This window comes from Urocampus carinirostris, chromosome 14 (assembly GCF_059441175.1).
Source record: "Urocampus carinirostris isolate Australia breed hairy pipefish chromosome 14, RoL_Ucar_1.0, whole genome shotgun sequence".
NCBI lineage: Eukaryota > Metazoa > Chordata > Actinopteri > Syngnathiformes > Syngnathidae > Urocampus > Urocampus carinirostris.
In genome coordinates this window covers 37,721,552-37,745,252 of record NC_142362.1, presented here as the reverse complement: position 1 = coordinate 37,745,252, position 23,701 = coordinate 37,721,552, and the positions used below count along the sequence as shown (strand labels likewise).

At 42.1% G+C, this 23,701-nt stretch overlaps 1 protein-coding gene across 5 annotated transcripts in view; it reads right to left on the bottom strand.

Moving 5' to 3' along the window:
* The window catches only part of parp4 (poly (ADP-ribose) polymerase family, member 4), a 93,029-nt gene extending 84,082 nt beyond the window's left edge, over positions 1-8,947 (bottom strand). For 4 of the 5 annotated variants that reach the window (XM_088352422.1, XM_088352425.1, XM_088352426.1 and 1 more), the window contains exons 1-3: positions 8,891-8,947; positions 2,396-2,523; positions 608-833 (exon numbers count right to left, since the gene is read on the bottom strand). In XM_088352422.1, the coding sequence (XP_088208548.1) occupies positions 608-833; positions 2,396-2,521 (352 nt within the window). In that variant the 5' untranslated portion in view covers positions 2,522-2,523; positions 8,891-8,947. Of the gene's footprint in view, positions 1-607; positions 834-2,395; positions 2,524-8,705; positions 8,724-8,890 lie in introns of those variants that run through there. The other variant, XM_088352423.1, reaches the window with a different exon arrangement.
* Between the last annotated feature and the right edge of the window lie 14,754 nt (positions 8,948-23,701).

The following is a 23,701-nucleotide window of genomic DNA, read 5'->3' as shown; positions in this document are numbered from 1 at the left end:
AAAATCAACACTTAAATGTTAATACTGAAAACACAAAAAATATGGATAAAACTTTTATAAATCTATAAAGAAAAAAAACAAAAACTGTTTTTGACTTTTTTATACTCAAACAAATTCAAAGTCAACAGCACAAAATCCCTGAAATAATGCAATTTGACCCATCATAAGAGAAAAATAGTGTCAAAATTTGTGGGAAGCCGGCTCTTCCTAGAGATCACTACTTTTGCTCGCAAACGACAGGAGTCGGTTGCCAAATTCACCAGTTTGCCTTTTATCTGGGCGCACTAGATACTGTATTTATAATCACTATTTAACGTAACGTATTCGGATGAGAGCAAAAAAACACGCTCATCCATTAGGTATGCGGGGACAAGCCACCTGTTGGCATTGCTGAAGTAATGCACCGCTTTTGACCGCCATTAATGATAACAGCGCTGTAATGGCGGAAAAAAGTTATTAGTTAGATTACCCCATAACTGAAAAAAATATCGCCGTTACCTAACGACATTATTTATAACGCAGTTATTCCCAACACTGAAGAGGACACAATCATATCAACCATACCAACATTCTTCACCTTGTTATCGACCTGCAAACTAAAATTTACCTTCATTATTGAATGAACTGTCTTTAATTGAGTAGAGAGAAACAGTGGTAGAAGATTCGTCAATGGAGGGTGTGTTCAGCTTGTAGTCGTCCAAAGGCAGGAGAACGCCTTTCTGCAAACAACTGTGCACGTAATCTGGCCCCACTACAGGCGTTTGGAACTTGCAAATGCTGCGCAGCCTGTTTGAGCTAAGGTGTGTCACGTTGCTGACCACAACAAAAGAGCACTGCAAACAAGGCAAGGCAAATACAGTATTTGGAATGGTGCAAATACTGTAGAAAATATCATGTTTGTCTGGATGAACTTGTTGATGCCAACCATTTTTCACAACAATAGTTTTAGTTTTCTATGATTATTAAAAAAGGTCTACATAACATGATACCTGAGCTTTTTCTAAATATAAAATGTTCACAATAATTATTTTGGGTATCACATTATTTAAGAGACACATTTTCTAACTATCAAGGAACTTATGTTGATAGTTAACATTAAGGCAGTCTTCACCCCAAATTGCATTTATGTTATTTTTAGAGGAATGCTATTAAAAGCGGAAACCTCAAGTAGTCATGGCAAAGGCAAAACGTCTCTAAATGTACAATTGCCAGGAAGTTAGATAATTAATACATTAGACACAAGAACTAAAGGACTCAGACAAACTGGAGAAAGTTCTTTATGTAAGCATCAATACTAAAAAACAGTGTTGGAAGGTAACTAGTTACTAATAATGCATTACTTTATCAAAAACATACATTTTGGTACAGTTACTATACAAGTTGTCTAACTTGTTTACCTTACCAACCACGGCAAACTAGCCACGCTAATTGGGAAAGTGTGTTACAGTTGTTAGGTCCAATTTTATTGCCTTTTAGCGATCGATACAAATGACAGACCCGTTCAAGTAAACTAGCAGTACTAAAATTGTTTGTCTACAATTCAGTTAGTATGCTGAACCTTTTTTCGTTTAACGCTGTGTGCTATTTCCTTTCCTTGACCGTCCGTCTGGCGGGTTAACAGAGAAGAAGCATAGTGGGTGATGTAGTGTTGCGATCATGGAGTGTTAAAGCGAGCTAGATGCATTTTTCAAAGTGGAAGTATGCTCAATAACTGTAGTGCTTAGAGGTTACTAAAAGTAACTCGCAAGGAACTAAAAGTCACCTGAGATTAATGCCTTATTATCTAGTAATTGTTATTAGTTACTATTATTTAGTCACGTGTACAATAATGGAAAAAACAAAACTGAATATACCGGGCCTTCAATCTCGATCTATGTTACATACCCCTGCTACAAATGGTTAAGTTTACAATGTAAAGAAAAAAAAACATTATCAATGGCACCAAGGACACCCTCAGCTTCTGTTGAACCAAGTTCCTTTACGATGGTCAATTGCAAAATGTAAAATTTAAATGTGGTCTAATGAGTTTTGCTGTCACTTTTGTTAGTTGTGTTGTAAAAGGTAGCAGAGGAATTTGCCCCAAGTTACCAAGGAAACAGCAAAATGAGGACTGACAGGGATAACTATATTATTCACTTGGTACAATTAAAATTTCCCCACAAATTTGCACCAGCAACTAACATGTTCGGATAAAGAAATCCTTTAATGATGTTGTAACCATTTGGTTCCTGTCTGACATTTCAAACCCATTGTAAATCTTTTATAATAAAGTGTTCAATACCTGCTGTTATAGTGGCACATCTTTAAAATGTAAAAATTAACTACAAAGATAACTGCCCAGCACTGTACTGTGTGCCAATGCAAACAAATCCATAACAGTCATATGTGACCTTACTTGTTTGGTTACCACAAAGCAAACACTTCCTCCATTTTCTGTCACAGACAACTTCAAATTCCTCCTCTCTTTGAATGGCACGTTTTTCAGATCCAAAAGCACAGTGCACTTGGCAAACACAGCCATGCCTGCCAAACAAAGAGACTCCAAAATCAATATCACATCATGTTTTAATCAATGCAATAAAAGTAAGGTAATAAAATATGGCTTTCACAAGGGGGTGTTATCATAATATGGTGGTTTGGCAATTTACGGTCACACCAATCGATAAGCAGGATCAAGAAGGTAAAAACAAGAATGATTGCTTTATTCACCTTTTTCTTTACCACATATTCTAAGTGTTCCAATTCAAAAAATAACAGTGAAGAATGGGCAAGTACCGCACACCGTTATTAATTTCCATGCCCTACTCGCGATATCAGTCAGTATAGGCTGCATTTTTGGAACCAATTACGAGTTAAGGGCATTTATATCAATTGTTTCCGATTTGGGTATGACTATCACCATCTGAATAACATGGTGTCCAACATCCCTAATAATTATAATGATTGAAAGGGTCAGGCAGCATAGACGGATGATATAAAAATGAATATTGTTTCTCAATGTGTTCATACTGTACAACAGTAACTTCACTTCCAGGAAAGATGACCAAAAAGAAGTGAAAAGTCTTTAATGAACATATAAAACAGAATATTTTGAGCTTGTGTGTACAGGAAAAGGCTGTAAGGGCGCTGTTGAAATGGCTGACAATCATTTAAATAACAGATAGAATCACGGCAGTCTATGACAAAAAAGAAACATAAATCAGTTGAAATTCCCCAAATCCCAGCTTTACACCAGTGCTTTGTCTGGACAGAATCCTGTTGGTTGTTTGACCACAGTAAACCAAAACACACACATATAAAAATGTAGAGACTGTATAACGACTAAATGAGTGGATAAATTGAGACGTCAAATGTAAAAAATAAGAAGTAAATAGGTAAATAGCTACATTCAAATGCATGGGTAATCATCGTTAATTACCATTACATGATTAACATATTTTTTTTGATGTGATGATAAAAATAACAAAATATGTACCATATTTTACGAACTATAAGTCACAGTTTTTTTATAGTTTGGCCAGGGAGGCGACTTACACTCCAGTGAGGCTTTTATGTGAAATTATTTAAAAAATGTTATATAATTGAGTATTCCATTTTGATGACCCGTACTGTATATCATTTCACGTTATTTTCACACTGAATCGCAAGGGGGCTGTGTTGATAATCTCAACCCTGACTGTGATGTAGAAATGGAATTTATAAAGGTTTTTTTCCTTTTCTTTTGTGCATTTTTTGGGCTGCTGCGACTTATATTCTGGAGCGACTTATAGTCCGGAAAATACGCTAATTGGATATCTCGTACAATTATCACTACATATATTATATGTCAACTCTACATTTTCCCTGTATTTTATATGATTTTTGATCATTTCAAATTGGGTCCAACGCATAAAAAGTTTGGTACAGAATCTTTTTTTTTAAATATACTGTGACATACAGTCATATGCAAAAGTTTGCATTTTCAAGATCTTCCTTTATAAATCATTGGTTGTTGGGATCAGCAATTCTAGTTAAATGTATCATATAGCAGAGAAACACAGTGATATCGGAGTAGTGAAATGAAGCTTATAGGATTTACAGAAAGTGTGCAATAATCACTTTAACAAAAGTAGGGAGGTGCATAAATTTGAGCACCCTTGTTGTTTTATTGAATTGAATACCTTTAGCACTAATTATTGGAACACAAAATTTGTTTGGTAAGAAACCTTCAGAAGGGACCACACATGAGGTAATACCCCTTCCAGGATAACCAAGCTGCAATGGATGTTGCATTAACAAGCAATAAAAATAAAAATAAAATATTAAATGATTAAAGTATAATACAAAATAAAAAATAAAATAAAAGGATGACCAAGTATGCAATTGATTTAGCATTAACAAACAATACACAGACATTGTCAACATGAAATATAAGTCATTCATAAATTTTAGAATATATGTGTTTAAGCCAGGATCTGAAGCTGCAGAACAACAACATGAAGGAGGTGTGGGAAAGGATGAAAACAAACTGGCTGCAGCACCAAGCAGGATGTGGCTGTGGATATAGATGTGGGGCGAGTCAACCAGTTGAACAACTTTTTCAACAGGTTTGACCACTCCGCCTCATCCTCACCCCTGAGTAATGCAGCTGTCCTTCCCCCTCCCCCTCTGGAAACTAGCATGGAAGACATCCCCCCACTAAAAATAACTTCAGCCCAGGTGTGTGGAGAGCTGAGAAGGCTACGAACCAGCAAGGCAGCTGGTCCGGATGGAGTATCCCCCCGACTGCTGAAAGCCTGTGCGTCTGAGCTGGGAGACCCTCTACAGCGCATCTTCAACCTGAGCCTTGAACAGGGGAGGGTCCCTCAGCTGTGGAATACATCCTGCATCATCCCAGTCCCAAAGAAATCAAGACCTGAGGAACTCAACGACTTCAGGCCGGTCGCCCTGACATCACATGTGATGAAGACCATGGAGCGGCTGCTGCTGCACCACCTGAGGCTACAGGTCCGTCACGCCATCGACCCACTGCAATTTGCTTACCAGGAGAAGGTGGGAGTGGAGGATGCTATAGTATACATGTTACACCGATCCCTCTCTCACCTGGATAGGGCAAAGGGGGCTATGAGGATTACATTTTTGGACTTCTCCAGTGCCTTCAATACCATACAGCCTCTGCTACTGAGTAGGAAACTGACAGAGATGGGAGTTAGCTCACACCTTGTAGAATGGATTACTGACTACCTGACAGGCAGACCCCAGTATGTGAAACAGGGGGGCTGTACATCGGACACTGTGGTTAGCAGCACAGGATCTCCGCAGGGGACCGTTCTCTCTCCGTTCCTATTCACTCTATATACATCGGACTTTAAGTACAACTCTGAGTCCTGCCATGTGCAAAAGTTTGCCGACGACACTGGGATCGTGGGATGTATCAGAAACGGGCAGGAGGAGGAGTACAGGAAATTGATTCAGGACTTTGTCCGATGGAGCGACGCAAACCACCTGCACCTAAACACCACCAAGACCAGAGAGATGGTGGTGGACTTCAGGCGAACCAGAACTCACCCGGTTCCTGTAACCATCAAGGGAGAATGTGTAGAATTTGTCCAGACCTACAAATACCTGGGTGTGCAGCTGGACAACAAACTGGACTGGACTGCCAACACAGAAGCTCTATGTAGGAAAGGGCAAAGCCGACTTTACTTCCTCAGAAGGCTGGCCTCCTTCAACATCTGCAAAAAGCTCCTGAAAATATTCTATGAGACAGTAGTGGCAAGCGCCCTCTTCTATGCGGCAGCGTGTTGGGGAGGCAGCGTCAAGAAGAAGGATGCCTCTCGTCTCAATAAACTGGCTAGGAAAGCGAGCTCTGTTGTGGGCAAAGAGCTGGACAGTCTAACAACAGTAGCTGAGAGACGAGCACTGAAAAAGCTGAGGTCAATCATGGACAATCCATCGCATCCACTACACAGCATTATCTCCAGACAGAAGAGCAGTTTCAGCGACAGACTGCTGTCACTGTCTTGTACTACGGACAGACTGAAGAGATATTTTCTTCCTCATGCCATGAGGCTCTTTAACTCCACCCGGCAGAGTAAAGGCCCACATTAAACCACACCACCTACATTGGATATTACCGAATCTTACTGCAATATGTATTCTGTGTAGCACTATTTAGTTACTCTATATAACACGCTACAGTGGGCATTTGCACGTCACACTGGGTATTTGTATATTGTATTCTTTTGGCTTCATTATTGTACTGTTCTCAGCTCAGGGATGCTGCTGGAAATGTGAATTTCCCTTCGGGGATGAATAAAGTATCTATCTATCTATCTAAACAGTTCCACTGCGGTTGCGCATAGAATCTCAGAGGGCAGAGCATTCCACAGGACCGGGGCCCTAACAGAAAATGCTCCTGAACCTGCAGTTCTCTTCTTGGCTCTTGGGATCACTAGTAGACCAGCATTTTCAGAGCAAAGGCTCCACACAGGGTCCACCTTTTGCAAGGCTAAAAAACACCACAAAAAGAAGGTTCTGGAGTGGCCAAATCCTAGTCCCGATTTTAATCCAATTTAGATGCTGTGGTGCTACCTTAAACGGGCAGTTGATGCGAGAAACCCCTCCAATATGGCAGATTTGAAACAGTGTAGGCCAAAATTCCCCCACAGCGTTGTTAAAGACGCATTACCAATTATCGTAAATGTTTGATTTCCGTTATCGCTGCCGAAGGTGGCCCAACTCGCATTTAGGTTCAAGAGGCAAAAAACTATTTTTTTTACACTGGGCCAGATATGATTTGATTTTGTTGTGCCTTAATAAATGGAATCAACATTGCAAACTGCTTTTTGTATTTCATTGGGTTGTCACTGTGTGATATTAGAATGGGTTTGATGATCTGAAACCTCTGTGAGTGATAAATATGCCAGAAACATAAAAATCAGGATGTGGCCAAATACTTTTTCCCGGAACTTTATGATGCATTGCGCATCGTGCATTTCTGTTAAAAGTATTTTGATTACTACGCCAACGACGTCTTTCAAAATCTGTTTCTACAAAACTCAATTCCAATGAAGTTGGGAAAGTGTGTTAATTGCAAATAAAAATTGATCCAAGTAAATTGCAAATTCTTTTCAACCCATATTTAAATGAATGCACAGCAAAGACAACATATTTATTGTCTTCACTCATAAACTTTATTGTTTTGGGAGAAAATCATCAACTCTGTAATTTGATGACAGCAACACGTGCCAAAATAGTTGGGACAGGTGTCAATAACTACTCAGAAAGTGGATGAATGGAAATCAACCAACTATTTGCAGGTGAACAGATGAATTAGCAACAGGTGAGAGTTGTTACTGGGTATAAAAAAGGGAGACCCGAACAAGCTAAGTCATTCACATGCAAGGATGGGGCGAGGTTCACCTCTTTGTGAACAACTGCGTGAGCAAATTGTTGAACAGTTTAAAAACAACATTCCTCAAAGTACAATTGCAAGGAATTTAGGGATATCATCATCTACCGTCCATAATATTGTGAAAAGGTTCAGGGAATCTGGAGAAATCACTGTGCGTAAACGGCATGGCCGTAAACCATTATTGAATGCCCGTGACCTCCGAGCCCTCAAGCGGTACTGCATTAAGAACCGACATCAATGTGTAAAGGACATCACCACATGGGCTCAGGAACACTTTGGAAAACCACTGTCAGTCAATACAGTTCGACGCTATATCCGTAAGTGTGGGTTAAAACTTTATGTTGCAAAGCGTAAGCCATTCATCAACAACATCCAGAAACGCCGCAGGGTTCTCTGGGCCCGAGCCCATCTAAAATGGACTGATACAAAGTGGAAAAGTGTTCTGTGGTCTGATGAGTCAGTTTTCCAAATTGTGTTTGGAAATTGTGGACGTCGTGTCCTCCGGTCCAAAGAAGAACAGAACCACCCAGACTGTTATGCACGCAAAGTGCAAAAGCCAGCATCTGTGATGGTATGGGGGTGCATGAGTGGCCAAGGAATGGGTAACCTGCACATCTGTGAAGGCACCATTAATGCAGAAAAGTACATTCAGGTTTTGGAACAAAGTATGTTGCCATCCAAACAGAATCTTTACCATGGGCGCCCTTGCTTCTTCCAGCAGGATAATGCCAAGCCACACACTGCACGTCTCACGACAGCGTGGCTTCGTAGTAAGAGGGTGCGGGTGCTTGACTGGCCTGCCTGCAGTCCTGACCTGTCTCCCATTGAAAATGTGTGGCGCATTATAAAGCGCAGAATAAGACAAAGGAGACCCCGGACTGTTGAACAGCTGAAGCTGTACATAAAGCAAGAATGGGAAAGGATTCCACTATCAACGATTCAACAACTAGTCTCCTCACTTCCTAAACGTTTATTGAGTGTTATTAAAAGGAAAGGTGATGTAACACAATGGTGAAGAAGCCCCTTTCCCAACTACTTTGGCACTTGTTGCAATTATAAAATTCTAAGTTTATCATTATTTGCTTATGGAAATAAAGTTTATGAGTTTGAACATGGATAATCTTGTCTTTGTGGTGTATTCATTTAAATATGGGTTAGAAAAGGTTTGCAAGTCATTCTATTCTAATTTTACTGACATTTTAAACTTTTTCCCAACTTCAATGGAATTGACTTTTGTATGTCAGCAATTTACTATTTTCATAAGACAAACATGTGGTAAAATGACGCGTTAAACCAAAATGAGAATCACCTCATTTTGTCAACGCGTAGGAAAAATTCGTTGTATTTGCTAATAAAATGTGGCGCAGGAGACTAAACATGAGATCATCCAATAAGTTTCATTAAGAAAACGAGTAAAGTTAAAATATAGAAAATGACCATGTTTCAAACACGAGAGTTAATAGAAGTTAATTCAAGAAATGTGTTTTTTCTAACCTGTCAAGTCTGCTTGTTTCAGGAAGCATATGAAACGAAACCATAGCTAAAACAACCAACTATCCGGTAATGTTTCAAAACAAAAGTATGGCCTTCAAATTAAAACGATCAATTTTCTTCGTCATTTGGGTTTTTTATGGACTGTCAGGCTTTTTTGATTTATTGTTCATACATTCATTTTCCATTGTCGTGGGGTTGCTGTAGCACACATAAAAACACTCACACTTACATCCATAGGGGACAATTTGGAGTCACTGATTAACTTACCATGCCTGTTTTAGGAATGTAGGAGGAAACGGGAATACCTGTAGAAAACACATCTAGTCAAAAGCAGAACATGCAAACTCTGCACATGAAGGCAGTTGCTGGAATCGATCTGGGACCCCTGATTTTTAAGATGGACGTGCTGACAAAAAAAAATCATATTCTTAGTCAAGTCATGTTTATTTGTATAGCTTTTAATTGCAAGAGGTATCAATTCTCTTAAATCAATATATTTTACTTGTAAAAGGAGAAAATTGGAGAAAATTATGTTTTTTAATTTAGAATATTTTCTTTCGTATTTTACTGTGATTACATTTTCTAATAAAATAATAAAAATCTATCTTCTACCTACCCTGGTCATATCCCTCGAGCGGGGTGAACGAAAATGATAAATATAATACATACAAAAAACAAAATGTTCTGCTTTTGATAGTTCCTATTAATGTTGCTATTTTCTTCATTAATTATAATTTTTATTTGATTTTTAAAAAACATTCAGTCAGAAATTAATTTAAAACAAGGAATTATAGTACTTAAATTGTTGTTTTTTATTTTCTGAAAGCACATTCTGTTTTTCATACTGCACACCTGTAATATTGACGGTATTATTTTGACTATGATACCGCACCGTTGATCGTTGTTTTTACTAAAATGCATTGTTTACATTATTGTAACTATCAGCCAATTATGTTGCTATTCCATGTTTCACACACCCTGTAGGGCGGGTCTTCTTTTGTAATCCAGGAGATAAAAAAAAAAAAAGGTGGTTAACGTGGAGGCTTTTAGAAAAGGTTTAACTTTTTTATCTGAGGTTTAGGCTCTACATGGTTATCCTTGTGGGTTCAAAATCCATTGATGACTTATCTCCTTATTTTGAGTGTCTATTAAACTATAAATTAAATGTTTTCATTTTGCAAAATGTGAAAGAAAAACAACAACAAATGATAACCTCATGGTATTGATAAAAAGGAATTAGCCGACTCAACAAAATATACAGAAATTCAGACCGCAGAAATTTTGGCAACGTGATAGTGTCATTTCATTCTGTGAGAGAACAGACGCCACCAAAAAAGAGACAATGAAAGAGACAACAGAGAGGTTGGCATGAAAAGAGACAAATCTGTCTAGGAATACTGAATGCATACAGCATAACTGAGAGTTGTGGTTGGCATCTCATTCAAAGTGAACAACTTCAGCATATCCCCCGCAAAATGCGTGGAAATGTCACAAAACCAGCACGGACCAACAATACTTAAGTTAAGAAAATTGAGTTGAATTACTTTACAACGGGGATCTCCTACATGGTACCCGTGACCACCAGGACGGCCCTTAAGGACAGCTGCGAGGCCCATGGACCTGTTCTGCAAATGGCTTACCAGTGTTGGTTGTGATTTTCTCGTAAAAAAAATTAATATATTTATTGACTGAGTCTTTTCAAGTGTATTAATAATTAACTGGTAATAACATAGAAACAGTAACAATAACATAGTAACAACATAGTAATCACATGATACTTTGTCATTTTCAGAAATGTAAATAAATACATTTTAGTTCATGGGCTGCGCAATTTTTTGGGGATAATTGTTTTTCAAGCAATAAATTAGGAGAGTAGAATGATAATTTATTTGTGTATTTTACACGTCTATTTTTAAAATCTTTTTATTGATTTAATTTACAGGGATTATAATGAACTAAATTCCAATTTATGGGTTTTATAAAGCGAATGAGCAAATAATTTACAGGTTTTTTTAAGTCAAGTCAAGTCACATTTATTTAATCACAAAAATGTCTCAAAAGACTGCACAGGATTACAATTACACGATTACCTGATCTTAAACCAACATGCGGGCAAGGAACAACTAAAAATATCCATTTAGGTTGCAGATCTCCAGAGGCAGGGCATTCTATAGCACCGGGGCCCGGATGGAGAACGCTCTCTAGCCTGCAGACTTCTTGGCTCTCGGAGTCACAAGTAGACCGGCATTTTCCGAGCGCAGACTCCGTGCAGGAACATAGGGGGAAATCAAACCAGAGAGATAGGAGGGTGCAAGTCCATGCATACATTTGTATGTGTCGTGATTGCCTAGTGAAGTCACCTGGGGCAATCATTTGGCGCGCTGGAGCGCACTTCCTGATTGGCTGACGTTCTCCTCTTAAGCGGTCTGCGTCCAGAGCTGGACGTCAGACCGTACTTTTTGTATTCCTGTGTGTTTCTCCAGACTACAAAGTACCTACGACTTCTCTTGCCTGATTCATGCCTGCCTTCCGTTTTTGACCTGTTTCCGTCCCACGTTTTTCGACCTGCTCTCCTGCCCTGGCCATTCACTTACCTGTTAAGCTGTACTTACCACTTACCTGTCACGGAGCTGCCATTCCGCCCAAAGAGGTTGATGACCGACAAGCGCCGGCGTCACAAGCCAGCTCCAACAACTCTTTCCAAAAAAGACTGCTTTGAAACAAACGCTATTGTATCCGAGAGTCCGTCCTGGTTCAAAGTGGCCTTTGTTATAAATCATCTGTCTGGAAGAGCTCTGGGGAACGGCCGCATATGAGCGAGGAGCAACGGCATGCACCTCATTTAGTCTCCTGGCCCAAGAAATGACTAAAGTTTTCGACTCTGGTTCTTCGTCGGCCGACGCCTCCCGTTCGTTTATGAACATTCGCCAGGGGAGACGTTCCATTGCCGACTACACAATCGACTTCCGTACTCTAGCGCCCCAAAGTCATTGGAATGAGGAGGTGCTGGTCGACGCCTACCTTCAGAGTTTGGTCGGTTACCTCAAAGATGAATTGGTATCCCACGCCCCTCCGGCAACACTTGACTAAGCGATTGATCAAACCGCCCGGATCGACCGTCAGGTTCAGGCGAGACGCCGGGAAAGGGGAAGTCCCAGCCGATTCGTCACCAGGCCAGCTCAAGAAGTGGGTAATGTACCGAACCCCACAACCCCCTATGAGAAGATGGAGGTGGATCGTACATCCCTCTCGACCGAAGAACGCCAGCAAAGGCGTTCCAAGCAGTTAAGTTTTTACTGCGGCAGCGAAGGTCATCGGGTGGTCAATTGTCCGTTAAAAGGCAACGCTCGTTGGACAAATGGGACGTCCGATTGAGCTCGGCTTTAGTTTCGTGCCACAAGACTGCTAGACCGGTCCTCCAGGCTATTCTCCTTCTTCCCGGTTCAACTCAGACGTTGCCTGCCCTGATCGATTCTGGCGGTGAAGCTAATATCCTTGATCTGTCCCTCACACGCAAACTAGGGATACCCATGAAACCCCTTCCTAATCCGGTATCAGCCCGAGCTTTAGATGGTCACCTGTTGGGCACCGTATCTAGAATAACGGAGCCTATTAATTTAAAGTTGTCTGGGCTACATTGTATCGGAGGGGAGCCTTCAGATGGACCCTGCCAAAGTATCAGCCGTTACCTCTTGGCCTGTCCCGGAGTCTCGCAAGAAGCTTCAACAATTCCTAGGATTCGCCAACTTTTACAGCTCGGTGGCAGCTCCTCTCACGGTCCTCACCAGCCCTAAGGAGCTGTTCCGGTGGTCCCCCGTGGCCAATGAGGCTTTCAACTGTTTAAAGAACCATTTCTCTACGGCTCCTATACTCCAGGTACCTGACCCCGCACGCCAACTCGTAGTGGAGGTGGACGCCTTAAATGTGGGAGTTGGGGCCGTCCTGTCTAAGAGGTCAAACAAGGACCAGAAGATGCACCCGTGCGCCTTTTTTTCCCGGCGGTTATCCCCGGCCGAACGCTACTACGATGTGGGGGATCGTGAGTTGTTGGCCGTCAAGCTATCACTGGAGGAATGGCGGCATTGGTTGGAGGGGGTAACGGTGCCGTTTTTAGTTTGGACAGATCACAAAAATTTGGAATACATTAGATCGGCAAAGCGACTAAACCCACATCAGTCACGTCGGTCCCTGTTCTTTACCCGTTTCAATTTTACCCTGTCCTACAGACCTTGGTAGGCGGAGACAGACCGCTGAAGGGTTAATAATCTTTTCTATGGGAAACGGGCCTAGAAATCGAGGAGCCAGTTTCCTCGACTCAACCCTCAGTGGCAGATAAGCGGATGAAAGCTCTGGCCCACCTGGTACTTCGGAGCGGGGTTCCTCTGTCGATTAGCCCCGACTGAATGAGCTTTGCCTGCCCGTAGGAGTACAGACCCGGGTCCCGCAACATGAAGCCCGACGCCCTCTCCCGGCAATTCCAGAAGCCAGACGAGCAACCTCAGGGTCCTGCAATGGTTCTCCCGGCTTCCCGCATGGTAGCGGCTGTTTCCTGGGGTATCGAAGCCCGAGTCAGAGAGGCGCTGCCAGATCAAGCCAGTCCCAGCTCCTGTCCTGAGGGCCGACTATTCGTCCCTGAACCCTTACGATCTGAGGTTCTTCAATGGGGGCACGATTCTCGCCTGTCTTGCCACGCGGGGTCGGCTCGGACCCGCAGTTTCTTGTCCCGACGTTTCTGGTGGCCTTCCATGGCCAAAGATGTACGAGGATACGTTTCAGCCTGTCAAGTATCTGCCCAGAACAAGGCCTTTCACCAACGCCCGGCCGGCCTACTACACCCTTTGCCGGTTCCCCGTCGGCCGTGGTCCCATATCGCCATGGACTTTGTGACAGGATTACCAGTAACTGAGGGGATGACAGCCGTACTTACCATTGTGGACCGTTTCAGCAAGATGGTCCATTTCGTGTCACTACCCAAACTTCCCTCTGCCAAAGAAAGCGCGCTGGCAGTTCAGCAACACGTATTCCGCCTCCATGGCATCCCTCAGGACATTGTCTCAGACCGGGGACCCCAGTTCTCGTCCGGTTTTTGGAAGGAGTTCTGCCGTCTGCTGGGAACCTCGGTCAGCCTCTCATCGGGGTTCCACCCTCAGTCCAACGGTCAGTCAGAGCGGGTTCACCAGGATCTGGAGACAGCGCTCCGCTGTATGGTCTCTCGCGAACCGTTGTCTTGGGCTCGGCAATTGGTATGGGTGGAGAACGCTCACAACTCCCTGGTTAGCTCCTCTACGGGAATGTCCCCCTTCCAGTGCGTATATGGCTACCAACCACCTATGTTCCCTAGCCAGGAAAGGGAAGCTTCCTGCCCGTCCGCAACTGCTAATGGCCGCCGCTGTCGACGAACCTGGGCTCGTGCCCGGGCCGCACTCCTACGGGCAGGTAAGTCTCATTCAGTCGGGGCTAATCGACAGAGGAACCCCGCTCCGAACTACCAGGTGGGCCAGAGCTTTCATCCGCTTATCTGCCACTGAGGGTTGAGTTGAGGAAACTGGCTCCTCGATTTCTAGGCCCGTTTCCCATAGAAAGGATTATCAACCCTTTAGAGGTCTGTCTCCGCCTACCAAGGTCTATGAAGGTGCACCCCACGTTCCATGTCTCCTGGATCAAGTCCGTCAGCCAGAGCCTGTTGGCACCCTAAACGCCTCCTCTTAAGTGGTCTGTGTCCAGAGATGGACGTCAGACCGTACTTTTTGTATTCCTGTTGGTTGCTACCTACGACTCCTCTTGCCTGATTCATGCCTGCCTTCCGTTTTTGACCTGTTTCCGTCTCACATTTTTCGACCTGCTCTCCCGCCCTGGCCATCGACTTACCTGCTAAGCTGTACCCTTCACTTACCTGTCACGGAGCTGCCATTCCGCCCAAAGAGGTTGATGACCGACAAGCGCCGGCATCACAAGCCAGCTTCAACAACTCTTTCCAATAAAGACTCCTTTTAAACAAACGCTATTGGATCCGATAGTCCGTCCTGGTTCATGACAGTATGTTACTAAGAGAACTTTAAAGTCACATCTTAAGTGGACTGGGAGCCAGTGCAAGTTGGCCAATACAGGAGTAATATGCTCAAACTTTTTTGTCTTAGTCAAAGGTCTAGCTGCCGCATTCTGAACCAGCTGCAAACTTTTGATGCTAGACATCGGGAGACCAGAAAGCAATACATTACAGTAATCAAGCCGAGAAGTAATAAACGCACGAATTAAAACCTCTGCATCTGATTGGGTGTCATGATTACCCAAGTGGAGTCACCTGGGGTAATCATGTGGCGCGCTGGAATGTGCTTCCTGATTGGTCAATGCTCCCCTTTTAAACGCGTTACGCGGAGAACTCCTGGTCTGAGGATTCCTTCTGTACCCTGTAAGACTCTCCCGATTACCTGTGCCTTGTTTACCTGATTCTGTCTGCCTGCCTACCTGCTTCCGTCCGACGCTACGATCTTCTCTTCAGTCCCGGTAAACTCAACCTGCTTCCGTCCACGCTACGATTGGCTACGTCGTCCGAAGTTGTCTTCACGACGTTGCTGCTGAGTTCGACGGTCATCGTGTTTCCCGCTAACCCTTACTCTTTCCCCAAATAAAAGACTTGTAACGAACGCTCTGGGGTCCCCTGCTCTGTTCTGGTAATCCTCGTGACAGAATCCTCCGACCAGAATGGACCCCGCGTTCGTACATTTGCCCCCTGACCACTATCAAAGCCTGAATCAGCAGCGCAATTCACCTTCAGAATGCGCAGTTCGGCAAGTCCTTTCCGACATGGCGAAATTGGCAGAGGCACCTCCGGCCGTATGACTGCGCAATGACTCCCATGCCTGCCTGTTCGACTCCCATGCCTGCCTGTTCGACTCCCATGCCTGCCTGTTCGACTCCCATGCCTGCCTGTTCGACTCCCATGCCTGCCTGTTCGACTCCCATGCCTGCCCTGAGTCTGCCTGTACTGATTTTGTCCCGTCTTTCCTCTCCTGTCTTGTCTGTTCCCTTTCCGCTCCCCGGAGTCCGACTCTTCTGAATCTGACCCCCCTGAGTCTGGACTCTTCTGAATCTGACCCCCCTGAGTCTGGACTCTTCTGAATCTGACCCCCCTGAGTCTGGACTCTTCTGAATCTGACCCCCCTGAGTCTGGACTCTTCTGAATCTGACCCCCCTGAGTCTGGACTCTTCTGAATCCGACCCCCCTGAGTCTGGACTCTTCTGATTCTGCCTGTCCTGTCTGATTCTGCCTGTCCTGATCTGCCTGTGTTTCCCTGTGACGTGTCTTGGGTTTAATTTATTTTTTTTTTTTTCCTGGGGAACTTCTGGAGCCGTTCCTTGAGGGGGGGGTTCTGTCATGATTACCCAAGTGGAGTCACCTGGGGTAATCATGTGGCGCGCTGGAATGTGCTTCCTGATTGGTCAATGCTCCCCTTTTAAACGCGTTACGCGGAGAACTCCTGGTCTGAGGATTCCTTCTGTACCCTGTAAGACTCTCCCGATTACCTGTGCCTTGTTTACCTGATTCTGTCTGCCTGCCTACCTGCTTCCGTCCGACGCTACGATCTTCTCTTCAGTCCCGGTAAACTCAACCTGCTTCCGTCCACGCTACGATTGGCTACGTCGTCCGAAGTTGTCTTCACGACGTTGCTGCTGAGTTCGACGGTCATCGTGTTTCCCGCTAACCCTTACTCTTTCCCCAAATAAAAGACTTGTAACGAACGCTCTGGGGTCCCCTGCTCTGTTCTGGTAATCCTCGTGACATTGGGACAGCATCGAATGAATCTTTGCTATATTACGGAGGTGGTACAAAGCTATTCTAGTAATAATTTTCACGTGTGATTGAAACAAAGGAGATTAGGATCAAATATAACACCTAGATTTTTGACCGAGTCATTATGGGTGATATTACACTTGTCTAGGTTCAGGGCAGTGTTTGAAAACAACTCACAACAGAGAGCTGGACCAGTAATCAACATTTCAGTTTTTTCTGGGTTGAGGCGCAAAAAAATTAAGTGACATCCATCTTTGATTCTCAGTAAGGCAAGCCTCCAGATTTCTACAACTTAACTGTCCAGTTGTCTCCAGTGGCACATACAGTTGAGTGTCATCTGCATAGCAATGGAAACTAATATTATACTTGCTGATAATGTCACCAAGCGGAATCACATAAATAGAAAAAGATGGGGGCCAAGTACAGAGCCCTGTGGAACACCACAGGTGACAGAGTGTTTAGAGGTCAGATTGCCATAGTTAACACATTGCATCCTGTCTGACAGGTAGGACCTAAACCACGAGAGTACAGTTCCTGAGATACCAATACATTCCAGACGAACAAGTAATATGTTAAAAGCTAACCACCTAGCTACATTTTCAGCTTTGTAGCTTTATTTCTCGATAGTACTCAAGGTTTCATAAAATTATACAATGGTAAGTTTCTACTGAACCTATATTAAAAGGACATTCCTAAGAGTTAAATATATCACAAGAGCTTTATTTTGATCAGTCAGGAAAAAAAAATAAGACAAAGTATGATAATGAAAACAGATTGCAGATCGTAAAGGTAGAGGCTGAAGCTTATTCTAGCCTAACCTTTTTATAAGAAATGTTTCACCTATAGGGAATTTAGGACCCAGGTAAAGGGTGAGGGAATAAGAGAAAAAACATAGACTGAAATGGATTAATTCAGTATTTTCAGTGTAAAGTGAGACCTTGTCTTGTGTGCCGCAGGAAAATGCCCAATTTGATCTTTGCAATAAATCATGCCATTGTAGTACCTTGGCTGTTTTGTAGCGTTCAGCCAAGTAACTGTAATATTTATCTCTATCAGTAGGTGGCAGCAGATTACTTTTATTTTTAAATCCCAAATTGTAGGAAAATTAGCATGTTTTATCTCCTGAACCACAGTGACCAAAAAGAAAAACTCAATTCTATCGATTTAGGCAACATGACAATTTAAGTTAAAAAAAATAATAATGGCACAGGGAATACATTTCCATGGATGGTGTCCTTTGAGATTTTTAATGAAAAAATGTGCCTTGTGTAACAGAGTTGAAATTTGTTTATTTTGAGTTTTTTTTATTTCTCACAAAATCTGTGTTTTTGTTGCGTTACTGTTAAAATTCTGGTACCGCATTCATTTGTTAAGCCATGAGCGTGTGCGACTGTCTTTTTCGTTTGGTACTTTATGGACTTCTGCGCTTCCCGTACGTTCAGCTCTATCACCTCGTGCTGAAGATGTATGTAGTTGTGCACAGACTTATTTGTATTGTTTATTGAATGCAGGCAATGAACCGAGTGACTGAACCCTTGTGTCGCGCATGAATGAGGGTCGTTACGCTTGGCTCAAAAAGGTTAAGGAATAATGGTTTAATTAACAACACCAAAGATAGTAATACATTACACCGTTATATGACTAGGCAGTTGTTTAGTTGCAGTTCATACATAATGGTGCAAAGTGCAAACTATTGAATTAAAAACGAAGCAAAACTACAAATGATCTCCTTTACATAACATTAGCCTTACCAAGAGTAAACTGACATTTTTCTGCCTGCTTGCTGCTACGGGTAGCCAGAAAAACACTAATATTCACCAGGCAATCAGTAGGAAAATTGTGTTTTTTGGTCCGTAGTTTGTATTATTCCTTGTGTTTCCTAGCAATCGTTTTCGGTTGCACAACACAATACAGTGACCTCCAGTGGTCATAAAATACACCATGTCCTCTTCGTCCTAAACAATAAAGCTCTATATTTACTATTACATGGTGCTTTATAATGTGACTCCCCACAGATCCTTTCGGTAATAAGAAGAGTGCTGTCATGTGAGTGAGATCTGTATTTGCAAGCATTTTCAAACTAATTGTTTGAATAGTGAACCACCGACAAACCGAAACTGGCATGTTGGCTTTTGAAAAAAGCAGCACTGTATGTCATATGGCAATTTATTTAGCTACAGGTATTTTGTTTTAAGACAATTAACATCCTTTTCATCTTATAGCTTAAAACAACACCCAAGAATTTCTTTTACACTTTTTTTTCTGCATTTCTTGTTCTCACTTTCATGAATCATTAGGCCTCATTTGTTCTATCAGTATAACAATAATGAGACGCAACACGTGAATCACCTGGTCTTCTTTTTTTTTTACTGACTTGTGAAAAAAGGGATGAAGCCATTCACAGGTCGAGACCAGAATACACACATCGGTAATATGAACTCTGGGGGTTCACGTGATTCCACATTGTTTTTTCTTATCTCAACTGTAATAAGTCTTTCAAAAGAGTATTTCTAGACGATTTGAGACGGAAAGACAATCTGCAGAAAATAGGTCGAACCTGTCAAGCCTAAAGTAGCCCAGATAAAGATGATTTTTAAAGATGTTAAATGAGACCAAAATCAAACAAAAGGGATGGGTAAGTGCCAATACTGAGCTCGTGGTATCATTGTCAGTCTGTGTGCTGTTCGCCGATTTAAATCAGGAACCAGAAATCTCAGGAATGTTAGGCTGCGTCCCATTTTTCTCACTTTCACTCGCTATTTGCCCTAGTCACTCGGTTTTGCGCGTTGGCGTGAAAATGGGATATGTCCCAATACTCTCAAGACCGAGGGAGAAGTGCCCTCAACCCATGACCTAAACACTACAGATCGAGGGAGGTCGGTACCTCACTTGGAGCGAAGTGACTACCCATAAGGCTTTGCCGAATTCTCAATATCAACAAACATGGCTGGAAAGGAACCGCACAAATGTAAGTAGTTTGCCACAACTACGCATGTATTTGCGACGAAATATATTGAGATATCTTAGTTAGACGTAAATGTAATAGAAAATTGAATTTCCGCATTGAAACATGAACATTGCAAATTCGCTACTTTATACAGTGCACAAATCTACCGAGGGAGCCGCAAAAAAAAATCTTCACATTACAAACCGTAGAGTTGGATAACTGCAGAAAATCACGGTTCAGCCTATCCCTGTTTTTATCTTAAACGAGTCATGCTTTTACATCTACATGGCCAGTCACTAAAGCAGCATAGTCACAATAACGTTCCGGATTACTGCACACAATTTCGGGTGTCGTGTTTTATTTACAATATGATTCTTTCATGTGAGATCAGAATGCATTAGTTTTCATCATGCATCATGAGTAATGTCTCCGAATTTCACGTGGAAATACAGTTGAAACAAATAACTATCACATAGTCCACTGCCTTCTCTGTAAACACATATTAAATAAACTAATTACCTTCTCAAATGTTGTCCAAATGTGGAGACAATTCTAAAGCATATGTGATGCTGGCCAATAGAAGCCTCTTACAGCCATAAGAATAACATGTCAGGTTTGTGTATCTATTCACTATCAAATAATTATCCAGAACACATCCTATAATTTCCTGTCTCACATCAACTTGTTGAGCATCCTATACACAGTTGGTTTTGTACAATATACCACCATTAAGTAATTCTTGTTTTTTCCACCCAACCTAAAGGCCACTGTAGAACGTCCCGTGGAAGACCTGGCCACCATCACAGCTACCACACCATCCACACCACCGGGCACGTCGTCGGCATCTTCCAATCCGGCGCCAAACCCCAAATCCCCCAGAAAAAAAAGAAAGCGCGATGCACTCCTTAACAATTTGAAAGAGGAGTCTGCCAGAGTGAAGAAAAGGCACGAGGAAACTGAGGCCAAAACTGAGCAGTTCCTGATCCTTTTTGGGAAGCTTGTGAACAAATTTCCAGAACAGTGACATCACTGCAATGTTTCCCTTTGTTTTATAAAAGGAAAATATTTTATTTTATTAAGAACTCAATAAAGTTCCAGTTTGTGTTTTCCAGTTTCATGGAAGTATTGGTATATTTTTGTTACATTTTGTGACACATTATTTATTTACTATTATGTATTTCGGCCCAATGTGAGTTTGTTTTTCTGAAAGTAAACTATTATTTAACCCATAGTGATTTGTAGTTGTTGCTGTCCAACAATCACATAGTTCACACACAGTATCTCAGATCATTATGATAAAAACCACCAAGGTGTTACTCAAAATAAAGACGTTTATTAAATAGTTATGCAGAAAAGCACAGGATGCAAATGTGGGTCTGACTTCCAGAGCCTGAAACATTGCTTTTGGGCAATTTATTCCATATTAACTGTGGACAATTCTGTGTACGGTGGACCTGGTAACACTGAAGACCCGTGACACCACACGGTAGGACAGACCGTGGGCCAGCCAGTACACGTAGATCAGGACCTTCAGCCATGGTCCTGTTCCCTCTTCAGCAGCTCCTGCAGGGCCCACATGATCTTCTTGCTCAACCTTAAGTCCTGAATGAGTTCTGACATCACATCGAACCATAAGCACAGGATGGGAACATTCCTGTCCAACCTGTCCATGCTTATGGGACGGCCACTCTGGAACTCAACAGATAAGATAAACAATTTAGACATAAATGTGGGCATAGAAAAGAAAAAGACAGCTTTTACTGTGACGTATGCATCATGAAGAAATGTAGAAATGATCTTTTTTTATATCCAATGACAACTTTTTTGAATTAAATTCCTTATGAACTAAGTTATTTCGGTCCTACAGGGAAGTTTGGTGACGATCATGTCAGCTTAAGGGTCAGATGGACTATTCTTCTGTTTGTTTACTTTTCATTGTGTCACACATTAAAGACCCCTACTATATGTCATAAAATGGCATTAAGATACTAATAAGTAGGTTGTCATTTATGTCTACACAAACATAGGGTATTATGTGAACCTGCGTTGTACGTTAACCCTTACTGTATTTGAGCGAACGGGTCTTTTATTTTTTAATGGGTGGACGTGCCTTGTAAAGATGAATCAGTGCTACATAGCGCCGAAGCAGTCTTCAATATCGCGCATTTCTCCTCCGTTGATTGGAGACACGGAAAAGGTGATGAGCTTCCAGGCAATCGTAATAACACAGCTGTAGCAAGCATTTCTAACATTGCACGGACTCTCCAACTGCCACACCACAGGTTGAGACTCAAGTTGTTTACATGTGACGTAGGCTAATACGTCACTGAGGTCTACAGCCAATTCGTATTACGGCCATCTACTGGACTGGGGTGGAACCTTGCAAGTCCCGTCCAATTTCTTAGGGGACAATCTTCACTTTGGACTCCACTCACTGAGGGGACTTCCCTATGGAGGGACCTCACTGGAGGGTTCTCAGGGCCAAGTGAGAGGAATGGGATTGGGATTAGACACAGTTGTGAAAAAATACACCATTTTATACTTCTCCTGGAAGCGGTAGCCCTCACAATCAAATTTCCTTTTTTTTAATCTACAATCACAGTGTTGGAAGAAGGGTGGGCTAAAACAGAAATCCATGGGCAATGTCGTTAAAGGGCTACTGTCATCTTTTATTTTGTCCAAATTTTTCTCATATTGCGGTCAACATTGCTGGCGGGCCACATAGTATTCATTTTATGACAGAGGCTGCAGACCATAACTGCCCTTCCAGCCAGACAATGGACATGTCTGATTTTCATATTTTTTTTATTGTGGTACAAGTGACATATTCATTAATGCATTCTGTAGCTTGCTGAATTCTAAAGCAAGTCTTCTCTCTGCTTAAAGAGCACATTTCTCTAAGGTTACTGCTGCACATAAACATAACCCATACCTGTCAACCTGTATGGTTTCTCCGTACAAAATACATTTTTATGCATTTTAAGACGAGTACGACGTACAAGGAAATCTGTACGGAAAAACGCAAATTTGTCAATGGCAAACGTCTGCCACCTGGAGATTTCCCATCATGCATCATTTCGAAAAAAATATATATATATCGTGTACGATTATTTTGTATTTTGTATGGGAAAATACGACAGTTTGTACGGGTATGGAGCCTTGGAGGTTGACAGGTATGATAACCCCAAATTTCGGTTTGACACTGTAGCGGCACTTGCGCAACAGCAGATTATTTCAGATGATTCTACCCATTCAGCTCATGATGTCTTGGTTTCTTTTTAATAAGAATATTCAATGCGTCCTGCTAGAGACTTCTAATCACCATGTAAATACTTGATATTTCAAAGATTTTGAAGTTATAAGAGATGCGTGGAATGGTGGTTGTTCGGTATTTCTTTTTCCGTTGCAGTGATATGTCCCTTGATAATCTTACACGACTGGTAAATACGGCCGAACCAAATACTTGCCTGTTTGACGAACTTCCGGGGCTTGCTGTTGAAAGATCTTTCGCTATCATTGGACATTTGGTTCTAAAGATTATCAACATTATCTTAGGGTACCTTTTCAAAGGCAATTAAGTCTGCTTTTTTAAACTGATGCTGATATGACCCACCTTAACCCAGAAAGACTATGCAATTACAGACCGGTGTCAATCCTACCGATTATTTCGAAAATACTTGAAAAAAGCCGTTGCGACTTATGTCTGTTGATGCCATTGGAATGTCCATTGCAGCTTGGTCATCCTGGAAGAGGGATTACCTTATGTGCAGCCCCTTCCCACTGTTTCTTCATTTTGCTCATCCAATTTTTTCTTTCCCTCGTGCATGTGTAGGTTGATGTTGTAATGGTGGTCTGTGCAGCACTCTACAGACACTTTAAACTGGACCATACTTGGACTATTTTTGCACTACAGTCACTTTCAACCGTGTTTTATCTTGTTTTTTTCTCATTACCTAAACGCATTGTGAGTTAATCTTGTATTTTTATCTTTTGATAGCCAAAATATTCTTTTATGTATACATGTATATAGATTTTCGATTTACTACGCTGGCAACTGTGTGGACAGCAGAGT